General features: G+C 39.3%; 1 protein-coding gene across 20 annotated transcripts in view; it reads left to right on the forward strand.

Annotated features, from left to right (window-relative positions):
- Window positions 1-2,290: 2,290 nt before the first annotated feature.
- Window positions 2,291-17,225, forward strand: part of LOC114307802 (autophagy-related protein 18a) — a 30,042-nt gene continuing 15,107 nt past the window's right edge. For 19 of the 20 annotated variants that reach the window (XR_014351290.1, XR_014351291.1, XR_014351296.1 and 16 more), the window contains exon 1: window positions 2,291-3,235. Coding sequence is in view for 7 of the 20 variants with exons in the window: in XM_082906896.1 (XP_082763022.1) it covers window positions 2,360-3,235 (876 nt within the window). In the remaining 13 variants the exon portion in view is untranslated. The remainder of the gene's footprint in view (window positions 3,236-17,225) is intronic. The other variant, XM_082906891.1, reaches the window with a different exon arrangement.

Genomic DNA, 17,225 nt, shown 5'->3' on the forward strand with positions numbered 1-17,225 from the left:
TTACTGTGTCTTCACGTCACACGCCAAAAAACAATTACTAAGGAATTCACATCTCATACTGCGCGTGTTAAAAACAATCAAACTTTAAAAAACTAGTAGTGCACTTTTCGAACAACGTGACACACAAACACCCCACCACATTTCCTATACATAACCACGCCATTTATCCTCCAACTGTACTAATAATGGCAACATAGTCAACAAATAATTTAAAGGACCATTCAGTCACAAAAAAAACACTTAAGACCTTATGAATTACAAGTCTACAAAACGAAATTTACTAGTCAATTCCCCTAAAATTTAATACTATAATTATGTCAAATTTGAAGACTTAATATATTTTTTAATAAAAATTCAAAGGAGATTATTTTTAAAAAATGTGATGGAAAATGATAAATGATAAATTTAGAGTCAATTATGGATTGGTTTAGGAGTAGAATCTTAATAATATTTTAACTTTTTATAAAAAAAAATATATTCACAAAAACAGAGAAATGATGGGAGATGGGTTTTTATGTATTTAATTGAGGGCGTTACAGGATGGGTCGTGACAGTTATGATATAAGACAATTTACAATTTTGAGTAGACAAATTTTTAGGCTTTACAAAATAAGAAAAATTAGTATATTAACAAATGTAATTTACTACTATAATATATTAAGGGGTTGTTTGGGATGACCTAAATAAGTGCACTTTTTGTCTTTTTACGAAAAGATGTGCAGAAAAGTAGAGAGGTGATGTGATGGAAAAAAGATTAAAAGATTAAAAGATAGATTATATTGGACGAACTAAGGCAAAGATATCAAACAATCCGAAACCCGAATTATTCATATATATGTATACAAAAATATTAAATATATATATATATATATATATAAATTATTAGTCATTACATGATATTAACGTAATTTAGATTATTAAATCATATTGAATATATAATATATATACAAATAACATAAAATTTTCCTTTTTTTTATTTTCATTTATAAATTGTAAAGACTACTATAGCGACATCTCTCTTACATTATATAAATTATTTGCTTTGATAGTATTAATGATTTTGTATATATAAAAAAATGTAATTATAGTCAAATTTTAATAATTTAATAATGTAGCTGAAAAAAAAAATATAATTTAGGCAATTCGGGCAACTCATACAATTCAAGTTTAATTCGGGTCGGTCTTGGGCAGGCAACCTTAGGTTACAATTCACACTTGGACGGGCCTGGGCAGATCTCAGCACAACTTGAATTGTACTTGAATAATCTCTCAATCCGACCAAATCTGCCCGAATTGCACCCCTAATACAACGTTAATGGCACATCACTATCACTGCATTCCAATTCCAATTTCCAATTTTTAAGTCTTATCGCCCAGACTGATAGTGTGTCTGGTTTGAGTTTTTTGAATTAAATTTTTTAAAAACTTAGTTTTTTGGTTTTCGTGTTTTTTTGTTTTTAGTGAATATTTTTTAAATTTTAAACATTTTTTTACTTTTTTAGATGCACCTTACTTAGATGCATCTAAAAAGTAAAAAATTTGTGAAAAAATATTTTAAAAATTTAATAAATACAAAAAATGTACTGAATTCTCATATTTTTTTGTATTTTTAGTATTTAATGAATTTTTAAAAGATTTTTTTCACAAACTTTTTACTTTTTATGTATATTTATGTTAGGTATGTCTAAAAAGTAAAAAAAAAAATTGCTTAAAATATTAAAAAAATTCAGTAAACACAAAAAAATATGAAAAACAAGAAAGTAGAATTTTCTGAAAAGTGTTTTTGAAAAAATACAACCAAGCAAGATGATACTCAAAATTCGAATCATCATAACACTTTAGCTTCATTTGAGAAGTAGGTTGACTTTTTAACTTTTTTGACTATTTTAACATTGGTTAAAAAGCTTGATTTGGGAAGTGGATTGACTTTTTTGTGAGAAAAAGAATGTAATGATTATTATTAAATTAAAAAACCTATTTTATTTTTTGTAACTATTTTAGCCGAAAAAAACCCCAAATCTCTCTTCCCAAAAGTGTGTTTAGTCTGTGTTTTAAAACATATTTTTAGAGGAAAATTTTTAAATTTATGTTTGGTTATAAATTGTTTTAAAAAACTTAAAATTATTTTTTTCTCTATTACACATTAATTAATCATTTTTCTCTTTTCTCTCACTTTTTAATTATCTACTCAATTACAATAAAATAAATCATTCCAAATTATAAAATTATTTTTAAAATATACGACTATAAAAATTTTACCTTCGCCAATTTTTTTTTAAAAATTTATCTCAAAACACAAATCAAATCCATCCCGGTTTTTGAGAAAATTCCCCAATTTCTTCCTTCCTTCCTTCCTTCCATGGCCACTCTCTCTGCCTTCTCGTCTTCTTCTTGGCCAAACCCTAACCCTAGCTCCAACTTCCACTCTCTTCCTCAACCCGATCACACCGACCACTCTCACATCCCAACCAATCTCCCTCCTCCTCCGATGGGCACCACCGAAGACGAGGACGATGAACCTCTTCCCAATACTCACCCCCAATCCACTCTCCTCCAAAACCCTAACCCTAATTTCCCCAATCGACCCTCGCTTTTTGCTCCAACTATTCTCCATGTCTCTTTCAATCAAGATTTCGGTTTCGGTTGCTTCTCCACAGGCACCGATCGTGGCTTCAAGATTTACAATTGCGACCCGTTTCGAGAAATCTTTCGCCGCGATTTCCATCACGGAGGTATCAGCACTGTTGAGATGCTCTTCCGATGCAATATACTTGCTATAGTCGGTGGAGGCCCTGATCCTCAGTACCCTCTCAACAAGGTAATGATTTGGGACGATCATCAGAGTCGGTGCATCGGCGAATTGTCGTTCCGATCGGAGGTTCGCGATGTTCGGCTCCGGCGGGACCGAATTGCGGTTGTGCTGGAGCAGAAGATCTTCGTTTACAATTTTTCGGATTTGAAGCTTTTGCACCAGATTGAGACGATTGCGAATCCGAAGGGGCTTTGTGCGGTTTCGCAGGCTGGTGGATCGCTTGTGTTGGTGTGTCCGGGGTTGCAGAAGGGGCAAGTTAGGGTTGAGCATTACGCGTCGAAGCGGACCAAGTTTATCATGGCTCACGATTCGAGGATTCCTTGCTTTGCACTCACACCGGACGGTCATTTGCTTGCGACTTGCAGCACTAAGGGGACTCTTGTGAGGATTTTCAATACGTTCGATGGTTCGCTGCTGCAAGAGGTATGCTGGGTTTGATTTCTTTTGCTTTCTTGGTTGAGTTCGTAATTGAATTGAAGTATTGCTTAATTGTTGTTTCTCTCTTCAGTACAATTGGTTGATAAGGCCTCGTTTGGGAACAGGCTAATTTAGTAATTTTTTGGCTATTTGGCTAAAAAGGTAGCTAAAAAACTTGTATGTTTGGGATGACTTTTTGGCTAATTACGAAAAGATGTGCAAAAAGTAGAGAGAAAAGAGAATCTTTGACTTTTTGGTATGGGTTGTTGGCTTTTTGGCTAATTTAGGCCTCGTTTGGGAACAGGCTAATTTAGTAACTTTTTGGCTATTTGGTTAAAAAAGTAGGTAAAAAAAACTTATATGTTTGGGATGACTTTTTGGCTAATTACGAAAAGATGTGCAAAAAGTAGAGAGAAAAGAGAATCTTTGACTTTTTGGTATGAGTTGTTGGCTTTTTAGCTAAAAAGGTAACTTTTTGGCTTTTTGGCTAAAAAGGTAAGTCCCCAAACGAGGCCTTAGTAACTTTTTGACTTTTTGGCTAAAAAGGTAAGTTCCCAAACGGGGCCTAAGTTTCATTTTTTATTCTCTTTCTTGTGGGTTTTCTTTGATTACCAGAACCCATTTTGAAGCATATTTAGCTATGTTATTATAAGCTGAACTTGTTCCTCTGCCAAACGGCAGAATTGTTTGAAGTTGTCATCAAGGTATTTTCAGTTCATCTGCTAGCGTTGGCTTAATTGGGAAGAAACAAGTATACTGCAATGCAACAATAGGTGGCATGATTCAAAGAAAAAAAAAAAAAAAAGAAAAAAAAGTCTAAGTGGTAATTTTGTGTTTAACAAGGTTAAATTAACTTCCTATTCCAACCAATCAATTTGAGTTTAGGACACTTCCTTTCTTGAGAGATCTTTATTGCTACTTTGCATTGTGTACTAGGAATTCAATCTAGTACACTTGTTTGACATGTTCTTAATTCAATCGCAGTAATTCCCTCCAGGAAGTGTTCGTTGAGTAAGTGCTTAGTTTGATACCTTATTGGTGAATGCATGTACAACCACCCTTATTACTTGCATTCATTGTGCTAGGTTTGTTCCTGACAAAATGACCTTAGAGCAACAATGAATTGGTATATCGGAGTAGCCTGTCATTTTTTATGAACTAGGAATCTGAGTTGTTATCTGTCTTGGTGGTGCTCTCTCTCTCTCTTGTTTTTATCATTTTATAAAAACAAAATGGCATATAGAAGAAGGTATATGAAAAGAAGACGGATAAGCCGTCAGGGTTATAGTAAAGCACATCGGAGTGCTCTTGAAGGTCATTCATTTTCATATGAGGTGCCACAGGTTTTAGGTTGGGGATCTTCAATGCATGCTATTGCTATCCCCAATATTGATAAACAGTCCTTGGTGAAGATTACATCTGTAACGGTTCAAGGATATGGTAGCATGACTCAGGGTGACCAGTTCTTTTATGGTTTGCTCAGTACTGAAGGTATTGATTTGAAGTCGTCAGCACTGAGAAGAAGCATTCGAAAATCATTTTTGTTTAATGAAGGTTTGGAGAACAATGTGAAGATCTTGTTCCATGGTGTTGTTGGTGGAGATTTCACCAGAAATACTGTATTTAAATTTCCAATTAGAAAATTTAGAAAGGTTGGGAAATTTAATCTTACTCAGAAGACTTTGTTTTTTTTTGTTGGGTTTACAGTTGTTCAACGAACAACATTCATATTTGATGTGAAGTTTCGTTATAATGTATAATGAGTTTAGTTTTAATGTACGCAACTTCAGTTTCTGGTTCTCAAATTGTACTCTAACTCCTTCGGAGTTAATTAATAAAATAAAGAGATTTATTACATCATGCTTACGCAGTAATCATGTTTATTATTTTATTTCATACTTAAAGTAATGGGCTTGGCCCATATGGTTAAGGGCTGCTATTTTCTCCGCAGCCCAATAGGCTACGTTGGGCCTTCAGCCTGTCAGGGATGTGTCATCCTTGCACCTTGGGTTATGTTAACCCAGCCCAATTGATAGCCTACATAATTGACTTTTAAGTCATTTGAAGAATATAATTGAACATTTTAATGGGTCATTTGAAGAATATAATTGAACATTTTAAGGTCTTGTTTTTGTCCTGTCGGACTCTGTTGTGTCTTGTTTAAGACGTAGTAGTCTTCGATTCGTATTGAGTTGTAATCATCTTCCTCTCATTTATCGGGTTGTTGTAACTTGCTTATCAAGTTGTAACTTGTTAAGGCTTTGTTTTGTTTATCGAGTTGTTTTGTTGTTAGTCGGTTCACTACCTGATTAATGCAATTCGAGTGTTTAGTTTTTAAAACAAAGTTCAATCTAATTTACATTGTTGTGTAAAGTGATGCGATGCGATGCGATGCGATACATAGAATGTACAAATGTAACACTTTTTCAACAAAAAGAGTTGTTTCATTCCATCATATTTTTTTTGCAAAAGTACATAGTTTTGAAAAAAATAAAACCTGCCTAACGCAGTACAATGTGCAAAATTACTAGTAAAAAGAAAAATAAAGCAAAAAAAGAAGAGCAGCATCTGAATTAGCAAAATGTCTGGATCGGTGCCAGCCGCCTCAAGGCTGAGAGGTCCTCGCCATCTTCCTCGACTGAGAGGACTCTGGAACATCATCACCGTCAGCACCTGACTCTGAACCCGAACCATCCCCAGCCCCATCTCCATCCTGAGACGACTCTGACTGCGGACTCACTGCCTCCTTGTCAGACTCATCATCATCTGGGGCAGGCCCCCGTGAACTAGTCCCTCGTCCTGCTCCCCCTGCTGCTCGGGGAGGTGCTAAAGGACCCCCTCCTACTCCTGCTGGGGCATCTGATGGGCCTGGCATTAGGAAAGGAATCTGAAAAAGGGCAATTCGCCAAAATGCATTAGTAATCAAAATGTATCAGATGCCAAGAATAATGTGCTGTGAGCAATGAATGATTTGCAATGTAGTTGTATCGTGAGCGGTGTATGGGAGTAAGGTATTAGGTCAGTGTAGTGTGGGACTATGCAAAGGATGGCGTGTCAAGAAAAGATTTTGTGAAGTGTGGTTTGAAAGAACTTACCAGAATATTGTAAATACTGAGCAGGTCCATGCTCGTTTGCAGCATCCCCATCACCGAAGTCGTCAGCTCCAGGGACTGACTAGTGTACTCAATGGGAGCCGACAAAAATGTTAAAAGTCATTAGTATTTTGCGGGATATCAAATGAAATCAAATGACTGTACAGAATGAAAAGTATAGCGCATACCGGGGTCGAGCCACGAACTCCGACAAGCTCATGACCAGCTGGAGGATGAGCGATGGGAATCTGATAAGTCTCTCCAGCCCGCGCTCAGCATGTCATAGTAGGAGGCAGCTCTGGCCATACAGTCCCCTGTCTCTCCTCGGGACCTCTCCTCGTACGAGATCTGGTCGCTCCGTCTCTCCCTCTCGCAGCTGGAGCCCTCGCTTCCTCTCTCCTTCGGACACTGGACAAAGGTGGCATCAGATGCGTCTGAATAAAGGTCGCGTAGTTGTCCTCTGTGCGGAAGTAATCCGTCTCCAGTCCTACCATGAACTGGATCACCTGGTCGACGGACAGCCGTCAGTACAAACGGAGCAGGCAAGCCCAAGGTCTGGTGTACGAAGCGCTCACTCAGAAACCAGGTGCGACAGATCGGGCCCTCGAAGAGGATGTGGTAGTGAGACATAGTCCGAGCAGTGTGGTACTGATCTCGGAGTCCTGACGGAATCACCTCCCATGGCTGCCACGTGATCTGAGAAAAGAGAACGAACAAGATGATCAGTCTTCAGATAACTAATGTGGGTGCATCAAGTTAATTGAAATAATCTCGTTGCGGAATTACCTCGCGTGCCGTGATCGAGTCGAAATACTGCCGGAAGAACATGAAGCTCTCTCGGGTCCTACGACGGAGCTGGCTGTCGTATACATTAGAAATGGGACTGTCGTTGGGGTCTCCTCCACAGGCTCTGGGGCAAGTGTCGGGAAGTATGCGTACACCCACAACTGTGAGAAAAATGTGATCAGTACAGTGTATGAACAGAGTATAGATCATGCAGAAAGCAGGATGCAGTACAATGCATAAGGAGTGCAGGTCTAGAGTAGATATTAGATTTTGTATGTGCGGTGTATGGTATGCAGTGTGCAGTATGTATGGTGTACAAAAAATGCAAAGCAGAAAGCATACAGTGCAAGAGCAGATACAAAAAATGCAGAAGGTACAAGTGTTGAATAAAGCAAAAGCAGGAAATGGTAAGCAAATAATGAAAAGGAGAGACTAAGCTGTGTACCTCCCAAGCTCGCCAATAGCCGCCGATCAACCTCCCGCACATCCAAGAGGTCGAGCTCATGTATCCGTAGAGAGTAGTAAGGCCGGCTGCGCCCCAGTCATAAAAATGAACCCGCTGGAGCACCACCAGAGCGCCTAGAAAGTATAAACCCACGGTATTCCACCTGTTCGAAAACAAGGTGGTACCGAAAAGGAACAGGAGGAAGCCCCTAGCATACTGCTCCGCCTCCTCATCGGTCTCGGGATCCTTCCCTCTGTAATGCTCCTCGAACCAAGTGTATCTAGCCATACCTACTTGAAGTATCAGTGGACGTGCTCCAAGTAATGTATCCCATTCGGCCATCCACTCCCATGTCAAGATCAAGAGGAATCGGATCACCTCCTACGCCCAGGCCAGTGATCATGGTGGAGTCAAGAGGAGTCATCGTCATCTCTCCCGCCGTGGAGAAATGGAAAAAGTTGGTGGTGTCCCACCACCTCTCCACAAGAGCCTCTAGGAGAGGGCAACTCGCTGTGACCCGCGTTAAGCTGCAGCAAAATAGGCCGAAGCTGGTCCCGTCGATGATCTGGCGGACCCTCGTGGGAAGCACATCATACCAATCCCGAGCAGTCATCGCACCATAACCGCTGAAGGAGCGGGATCCATCCTGTGGCAGTGCATATGATGAAATCAGATCGACGATGTATTGAAAATACAGTTAAGATGAAATCAGTGATGTATTGAAAATGCAGTTGCATTCAGATCAGTGATGTATTGAAGAAACAGTTGAATTTAGGGCAGTGATGTGTGAAGTACAGTTAAATGCAGAGCAACAATGTATAAAATACAGCCAGATCAGAGCATGTGATGCAAACGGATCAAAACAGTGCAAGAAATGCAAATAGTTGAAAGTAACACTGCAGAAAAGCAGAGTTGGTACCTCCACCGTAATGGCCGACAAATGAGACTTGGGCTCTCTCAACAAGAGGCCATCTGGCGCGTCCTCATCAAAATCAGTGAAAGTATGGATGCCTTCCGCCATTGGTATAATGTGAGTCTCCGGGTGATTCCTTGTGGGGTTAAAGGGACGTATGCACAGGGGCAAAGGCTGAGGCTCGACCCCTGGCTCGGCCGCAAAGTCCGCTGCCAACTCTACTGGAGGAAGTGCGGGGAAGCCCCCATCATGCGGGATATCGTCAGCCATCTAGGATAGATGCAAAAATAAGCAAAAATGGGGAAAATGGTGAAGTTTTGAACAAATCAAACCCTAAGAGAGAAAAATTCAAATAAAGTTGAAAACTTGGGAAAAGTGAACTAACCTTGAGAGAAAATCGGAGGAAACGATCCTTGGATGGTGGAAATGACAGAAGAGTCGTCGAAATCAAGTTCTGATCGGTTCAAATCGAAGAGAACGAAAGGGTTTTCGCGAAGAAAATGTTTTTAGGGTGTTGGGAAACATGTAGAATGCGCGAATCTAGAGAGAAGACACACCTAGAGGGCAAGGGAAATGTTTTCTATGCAAGGGTTTGTGAGCAAATGAGGTAATTTTGGGTATATATGAAGACCCACGTCCAAAAAAACCAATTTGCCCGAATCTGCCATCGATGGCCGGCAGTTCATTGTTGATGGCCGGCAGTGTCCTCTGATGGCCAGCAGGGGGCCGACGGCTTTCCCTGATGGCCAGCAATCCTTCACCAGATTCTTTTGCCTATTTTACCTTGGTATGTGTACTTGGGTTCCAACAATTTCGAGGAGTGTTCAAAATTTGATTCAAAATGCCTCTGTGGAAGCCTGGAATCATGTTCTCAATATACGGTGGTCATCGCCCATCAACGCGCACAAGGTGTATCCTTTTTGACGCATCACAAATCTTCCGGGAGGTAAACTGGAAGTTGCCTTCAAGATGTCTTTATCAAGCATGCTTTTGTTGTCACCTAGCATTTGCTTGTTGTATTAAACATCCATTCTATATACTTGCATTGTTTTGTACCTCTTTAACTTGCGCTGTTATGCATGTTTTACTTGTGCTGTTACGCATTTCTTTAACTTGCACTGTTACGCATGTTTTACTTGCGCATTTCTTTAACTTGTGCTGTTATGCATTTCTTTAACTTACGCTGTTACGCATGTTTTACTTGCGTTGTCACGCATTTCTTTAACTTGCGCTGTTACGCACGTTTTACTTGAGCTGTTACGCATTTCTTTAACTTGCGCTGTTACGCACGTTTTGCTTGCGCTGTTACGCACTTCTTTAACTTGTGTTGTTACGCACGTTTTGCTTGCACTGTTACGCACTTCTCTATCTTGCGCTGTCACGTACGTTACTTGCCCTGTTACGAACTCATCTATCTTGCGCTGTCACGTATGTTACTCGCATTGTTACGCACATCTATCATGCGTGACACGCATGTTACTCGCATTGTTACGCACATCTATCTTGCGCTGTCACGCATGCTACTTGTATTACTATGCACATCTATCTTGCGCTGTCACGCATGTTACTCGCATTGTTATGCGCCCATTTCACTTGCGTTGTTTCACTTGCATTACTATGTATGTTTCTAACGATATTGTACCTGTTGAGTTTATTTCTTTTGCAGGCACGATATTGTATCTACGGTTCATTTGAAGCTAGCGTAACTAGACAAACCGGACGGTATTGTATTTACTCTGCGTGAGACGTAGTGAGAATTGCATAATTCTCTTACATCCTTTCTGTTGAAACGCGTGAGATTTCTACAACTTGTCAGTTTGCTTAAATTGTTGTATTTATTTTGCATAAATGCTTTATTATAGCTTTCTTTGCATAATCATAAGTTATGCTCTTGCATCGTGCATGTCATTTGGATCTTGTCCCTGCCTGCAGACGCATCTCTTGGTCTTATTGAATGTTTGCTTGAGTCTTCGGCCTTGTAAAAAATGGGTCGTCTTTGGGCTTTGACATTCACTCCCGTCACTTTGTGACTTTCGAGTTTTGTCAAAGAGGGGCAACTGTAGACACCTCATTTTTGACCGTCCTCAAGACTTGATTGTGCTTGCAGGTACATCCAGCCACAAGTTCGATTGCTCGTCGGGTACTCGACTTTCGCGGCGGAACACCACAGGTTTGAGCTTTCCAAACCCTGTATCCTTTCTGCCCCATTTTTGGACCATGTGTGGGCCCTTTCAGCATGCTTCTCTTGGTGCATTGTTGGCCACCCTCTGCAACTGCCGGCCATGCATTTTTGCCGGCCTGCCATTGATGAAGCCTGCTGGCCATTAATGAGGCACTGCCGACCACCACTGATGGCCGGCAGAACACTTGTCTCAGCAGGTTTCACTCCAGATCTTTTGAGCCAGCTGGTTTTCACTCATCCCTCCTACATACATGTGTATGGAGGGATAAGGCTCTTTTCAAGCTTGCTTGACAAGCTTTGCTTGGCATTCCTTTATATAAGGAGAGGCCCTTCCTTCCTCACAGAGGTTCAGCAATTTTAGAGAAGTTGTATCTCTCTCTCTCTATTTCTCATTCTCTCTCTATATATTGTGTTTGTTTGTGTTTGAAAGTCCATTTTTCTTGCACTTTTGCACTACAACACATAGTGTTACACCACCATCTTTGAGCTGAGGTCCTTGGGAGCTCTGTTATCAGAATCTTACGATTCGCGATTCGATTCGCGATTCGATACGCAATTTTTGCAAAATCGATACGAATCTATGAGTGAATCTATTTTGGAAGTGAATCTCTAGTGAATCGCACGATTCATAATCGATTCACGATTCGATTCACTTTTTACGATTCATTCAATTTTTAAAATTATTGTGTTTGACATATTTTCGACTCATTTTTTTCATCTTTTTAGTGAAAATGACATAATACAACTTTTAATAGTATTTAATACCAAAATAACCAACATATATATATGATTTATTATTATTTTAGTGATCATGAAGTTTTTTATAGGATCCAATCAGATCCAGTCAGACCTAACATATTTTTAACATTTCTTCTCGTTTTTGTCCCATTTAAAAAATTGTAATATATCTTCTAAAGATGTTTAAGATTAGAGTTACACTATGAATTATCTATTACTATTTTATTAAATTGAATACTACATGTGTGAGGTCAGTTATACCTGTTAAAATATTTTAGGCTTTAAAATCAAATATCCTAAATAATTGTTTCTTATTATTTGCTCACTCTTACTTAGAAAAGTATATATGCTAATTGTCCAAATATCAATATCGTTGTTAACTATTGTTACTTTAGAAATTAATAGTTTCTATTTGGTTATTACCTTTATTAAGAATGATTGATAAAAAAATCTTAAAAAAAAAAGAAAAAAAAAAAAGGTAAGATGGTGATTTTACATTGGAACCTTTGTTAACTTCTTACCTATTAAATTACGTGATTATCATTCAAAATAACATTTTTGTTGATTTAAGTCTACATATTTTATATTCATAAGATACATTTAACATCTAAATGTGGAGATATATGCTTTTAAGTGATTTAGAAAAAGTGACTGAATCTTTACGATTCACGATTCGATTCGATTCGCGATTCGGTACGAGACCATTTCGATTCACGATACGAATCCCGATTTGACAACTATGCTTGGGAGTGTTACTTGAGCTTTGAAAGTTGGTTTTTAGCCTCAGAGGTTGCTGGTTTCGAAGTTGAGCTTCAAGGGTGAGTATATTCCTTTTTTAAGCTTTTATTTGTACCTCATTTTGGCTATCCTTGCATATTATTTTAGGCCTTGCTTTCAACTGAAAAAAGTTCTGTATTTAGAGGTTGTTGGGGATGACCTAAATAAGTGCACTTTTTGTCTGTTTACGAAAATATGTGCAGAAAAGTAAAGAGGTGATGTGATGAAAAAAAGATAAAAAGATAAAAAGATGGATTATTTTGTGTATGCCAAACTTGGCCTTAAGTGCTTTTGATGATTGTTTAAGGCCTCTCTGGTGTTGAGGGTCTTCTACCTTCTTGTTTGCCTTGTTTGGCCTTGTTTTGTGCCATGTCTTAAGGCCTTCGAGTTAGTCCTTGTTTGGCCTTTTAGCCACTGAAATCCAGTAGATTTTCAGTGGTAGACATGTGGTTTTGAGGCCTCAAATCAGAGGGAGGTGATCCGCTCTCTTCTTGTTTTGTTTGCTTGTATTATTGGCCTATCAAAGGAGCATGTATCTCTATACTTTTGAGGCTTAGTTCAGGCACTTTTTTGTGACTTTTAGGACCTGCCTTGACTCTGTCCATGACTGGTTTGGTCACTCCTTGCATGCTTCTTGTATGTGTAGTGTAATCCCATTTGTGGCTCATCAAAGTAGCATGTCTTCCTAGAGTGCATTGGCTTCATTTCAGTAGGTTTTTGGCCATCATTTGACATGTCATAACTCTGATTTGGGTTGGTTTGATAGCCTCTTACATGCATCATACACTTGTAGTGCAAATCTTGCTCACTAGCCTTGTGTGCATGTTGTTTTGGCTCATCATTCTAGCATATTTTGGCTATGCTCCAGCATGATTTTATTCATATTTTGGGCTGTTCTAGGACAGTTTTGAGCTGTCATGGTCATGTGACTCATGTTTAGTATAGCTATAGAGCAAATGCTTTGACTAGCCTTGAGTTTTGAGGGAGCTTGCATGCTTAACTTGTGATGTTTGCATGCTTTGGCATCATTTGAAATGTTATATCAGTACATGTTTCATGGTCATACACTTGCCTTTGTCATGCTTTCAATGCCTTGAAGAGTTGGTGTTTTATGCCTCATGAATGGATCATTGTGCATGCCTATATGCTTAGGTCTTTGGGATGCCATCTCAGCGGGTTTTTGGGCTTATTTTGACATGCCATAACTCTGATTTTTATTGGTTAAGTCATGCCTTGTTTGGTTGTAATAGGTGTAGTGCAATCTCCCTTGTTGGCCTTACTTGCACCATGCTTTATGCCTTTCATGTTGACTTGTTTTGGCCTTGGTCCATGCATGTTTGAGATTCATTTTGGCATGATCTGGGACTGTTTTGGTTGTCCTTGGCCCTTTGGGGTTTGATTCATGTGGCCTTGGTACAAGCTCCTTGGCTAGTCTTAAGCTTTGAACATCCTAGCATGCTATGCTTGCATTGTTTAGTTGATTTGGCATCAATTTACATGAGATTTCAGAGCTTACCTCATTGCCACATTATCATGATTGTCACTCCTTGCTCATGTTTGAGAGTTGTGTCCTTATGCCTTACTTCTTGAGCCATTGCATTTGCATGCTTTGTTTTGCATTTCATGCCATCATTTCATCATTTTGGCCACTGATATGGGCATGACTGAGGTCTGTCCATTTTTAGTTTAAGTCCATTCACCATGTTGCTCAAATGTTGTTACATTGCATCATGCTCGCATGCTTGAGTTGCATGACATTTGCATGCTTGTTGCATTACTTGGTACATTGCATGTTGTGGCATGTTGTTGCATGCTTGTTCCATTGTATTGTTGTTGCATGCTTCAGTTACATTGCATACTTGCATGCTCATATTGCATTAGCATTGTGTTTGGCACACCTTGCATTGCATTGTGTTTGGTTTGGGTATTAAGCCAAACACGAGGAACAAGGGACGTTTCATACTTGAAGTGATGAAACGTGCCTCAATTCTCGGTCGCCGACGCTCTTGACGATGCATGATAGAGTTCTAGGCATTTATGTGTTTTTGTGCATTCATTTTACATTGAAATGGATCTTTGGCCATCATGCATCGAGATGCGTGATTGATGGTCTTGGATCCGATTATGCCTCTCCCTTGATGTTTCGAGGTGATATGGAGTGGCATAGTGCGTACATACTCTTGGGAGACCCTCCATTTCCTCTGTTTTGTGCTCTGCTGCAGCTTGGTGTCACAGCACACCAGTAGCCGACACCTCCTTGTTGTTGGCTAGCAGTCCATTGTTGATGGCCGGTAGCGTGCACTCTTGGTCGGCAAGGTGGTCGGCAACAGTTCCTCATGGCCGGCAGGCCACTGGTGCACTCCCCAGCATGTCTTTGGTAAGATCCAGCAGCCAGTTCTCAAGGACACCCTGCAGACAGAGCCTCTAAAAGAGCATTCGGAGAGCTTTTCGGGACAGCAACCGAGCATGCATCCTCTTCTCCTTCAACCAGAGCTGGAACAGCTTAGTTTAAATGCTTAGTTGTTAGTTAGCTTCAATCTGTAATTAGTTAATTTGTTAATTAATTAAGTGTTGTAATAATTAGTAAGTAGTTGTAGCTAGTTATTCAATTTGGTTGTATAATAATTAATTAGCTTGTTAGTTAGTTAATTAGTTGGTTTGTATTATTCATTCGGACCCTCCGTCGAGAGGGCGAATTTTGTAATAAGTGTGCGTGAGTGTGTGAATGTCTTCCAATCTCACGTCTTTCTCCTTTTTACTTATCTGCTTTCAGTGGTTAGTTTTAGGTCATGTTTTAATTAGCATCCTTATGCTTGCATGTTTGCATTCATTCATCTGTTTTGCATGCACCGGGCTCGGCGCATAATACAAACTGCATCGTATTTCAATTCCAAGTTGAATACATGTATCAATTGTTGCATCTCATATGCCATTTTAGAATAGCCGAGCCTATCTAGTTGCATTTTTGCATGTGTTGCATTAGCCATTTTAACATGAACTAGGATCATGCATTGATTACTAACTAGCTTTTGTTTTGGCTCGGAGTACTAGGTGAGTTTTTATGCTTTAGCATCTTGCATGAGTGTGAGTATTGCCATGATAGCATGCTTGCCATGAGGCTATTTGCTTTTGTGATATAACTGCCTGAATGCCTGTGGGTGGAGGTTGGATTACTTGAATTGGAACAATTCATCGAAATGTGGGTTTTAAGCCCACTTGAAGTGGCAAAATCATGTTTTCTAAAGCCCACTCGAGGGTGGCAAAATCCACTTAGCCTACTTGCGAGTAGCAACTTGAAACCATTTTCAAACAAACAAACATGAGATGTTTTGTTCCAACTTAGGTGATCTAGTCTATACTTGTATGCTGTGCGCATCACATAGTAATTCTAGGCTAATACACCGGAATAAAAACGCATGTGTTTTCAAAAACAAGGTATCATGTTAGTAAAGGCCGATCTTTGATCGGGCGAGCGGGGGTGCTCATTTCAGGACCTTCCCCTCTCGTACCCAAGTTCCCGAGCCGAGACAACTTTGGTGATGACGGACACGTGGCCTTAGGCACGAGTCAGGGTTTCCTAAATTTTCCAAAAACAAAATATTTAGATGGTGACTCTGTATTTGGCAAAGCAGTCCATATTTGACACTTCTTTCTAAAAATTAGTTTTCCAAAACGATTTGTCGGATTTGGACTCTTTGGTGATTTATCAGTTTTGCATTACACTTTGCGAAATTAGATTCAGAACCGTGACATTGAGTCCGAGCTGTAGTAAGCCAATGAACAAAACGGATTTCGCGCCTATTCACGCGCGGAACCCGGGACGTTCGGGCACGTCTACAGTAGCCTATTTGGACCAGACCCACTAGGTCAATTACAATAAATAATATTATATCTATTTTCCGATATCTTCAATGGATCTGGAAGAAAATTTGGAAGAAAATTTGCCATCACTATTACGTGAATTTTCCATTGACTAGTAGCACAAAATATTGGTTCAAATTTATTAGATTAAATCTGGCCTTAAGCATCTCAATTCCTCCATAGCTAACATAATCTTTTTTATCCCTTGGGATATCCATCACCACATTTTTTTTTGGATCTTCAATATACCGATAAATAAAATTATCGGTCTTTCCACCTCTTGTGTAAAACCAATAACAATTCTGATAGAGATGTCTAGCAAATGTAGATTTGCCTTCATTACCATCTTCACCGTACACCCATATGATCTGACGGTTATCAGGTTCTTCCGCAATTAATCTTTGAACTTCAATTTGCCATTCCCTGCAAAATTCAGGGAACAGTTCAGAATTAGATCTAGTGATACTGTCACAATGGATTCTTCGATATTTAGAGGGTTCATCATAACGAAGATCATCAGGATCTTCCATGTACCTATCTCGAATCTTTCGCCCCACTCCCTTTCCTACTTCCCTTCCCTTCCTATATTTTATTATATTTATTAATAAAATGAGTATTCCATTAAAGCAAGGGAGGAGGTTCTGCTTTACCCTTTGGGACGATTTTTGTTTTAAACAAAATATATTCAGTACGGAAGTGAAATATTGTGTTATTGGAGCAGAGAAGAGTTCATCTACCCTGAGAGACCATTATCAAGGGTTCATCTCCTTCACGAATGTGAAGAGACCTGGTGCTGTGAAAGATTTCCTTGGTTCTCAAACAGTGCATTTAACTAATGCCACTGGTTCAGATCTACAGAACAAGGTGTATTGTTCTAAAGAAGGTTATGTTATCTTTGAGCTTGGTGAGCCTGTAGCCCCTGGTCAGCATAAGAGGAAGAGGATCCAACTATGTGAAGAAGACCCTGAGAGTGCTAAGATTGAGTATCCGGACATGTATAACAGATACATATGTTTACAGAAGAGGTATGCTGATGTGCACCCCCGTCATCCATGGCAGAATATTCTTATGGAATATATATCAGGATCGCCTGATCATAGATCTATCTACTGGATCTACGGTCCAGATGGTGGAGAAGTTAAAACGGAATTCTCTAAGCTATTGGAGGCAAAATATAATTATTTTGTTGTGAAGCCTACCAA

The sequence above is a fragment of the Camellia sinensis genome, chromosome 14 (genome assembly GCF_055761805.1).
Source record: "Camellia sinensis isolate YWXY chromosome 14, ASM5576180v1, whole genome shotgun sequence".
NCBI lineage: Eukaryota > Viridiplantae > Streptophyta > Magnoliopsida > Ericales > Theaceae > Camellia > Camellia sinensis.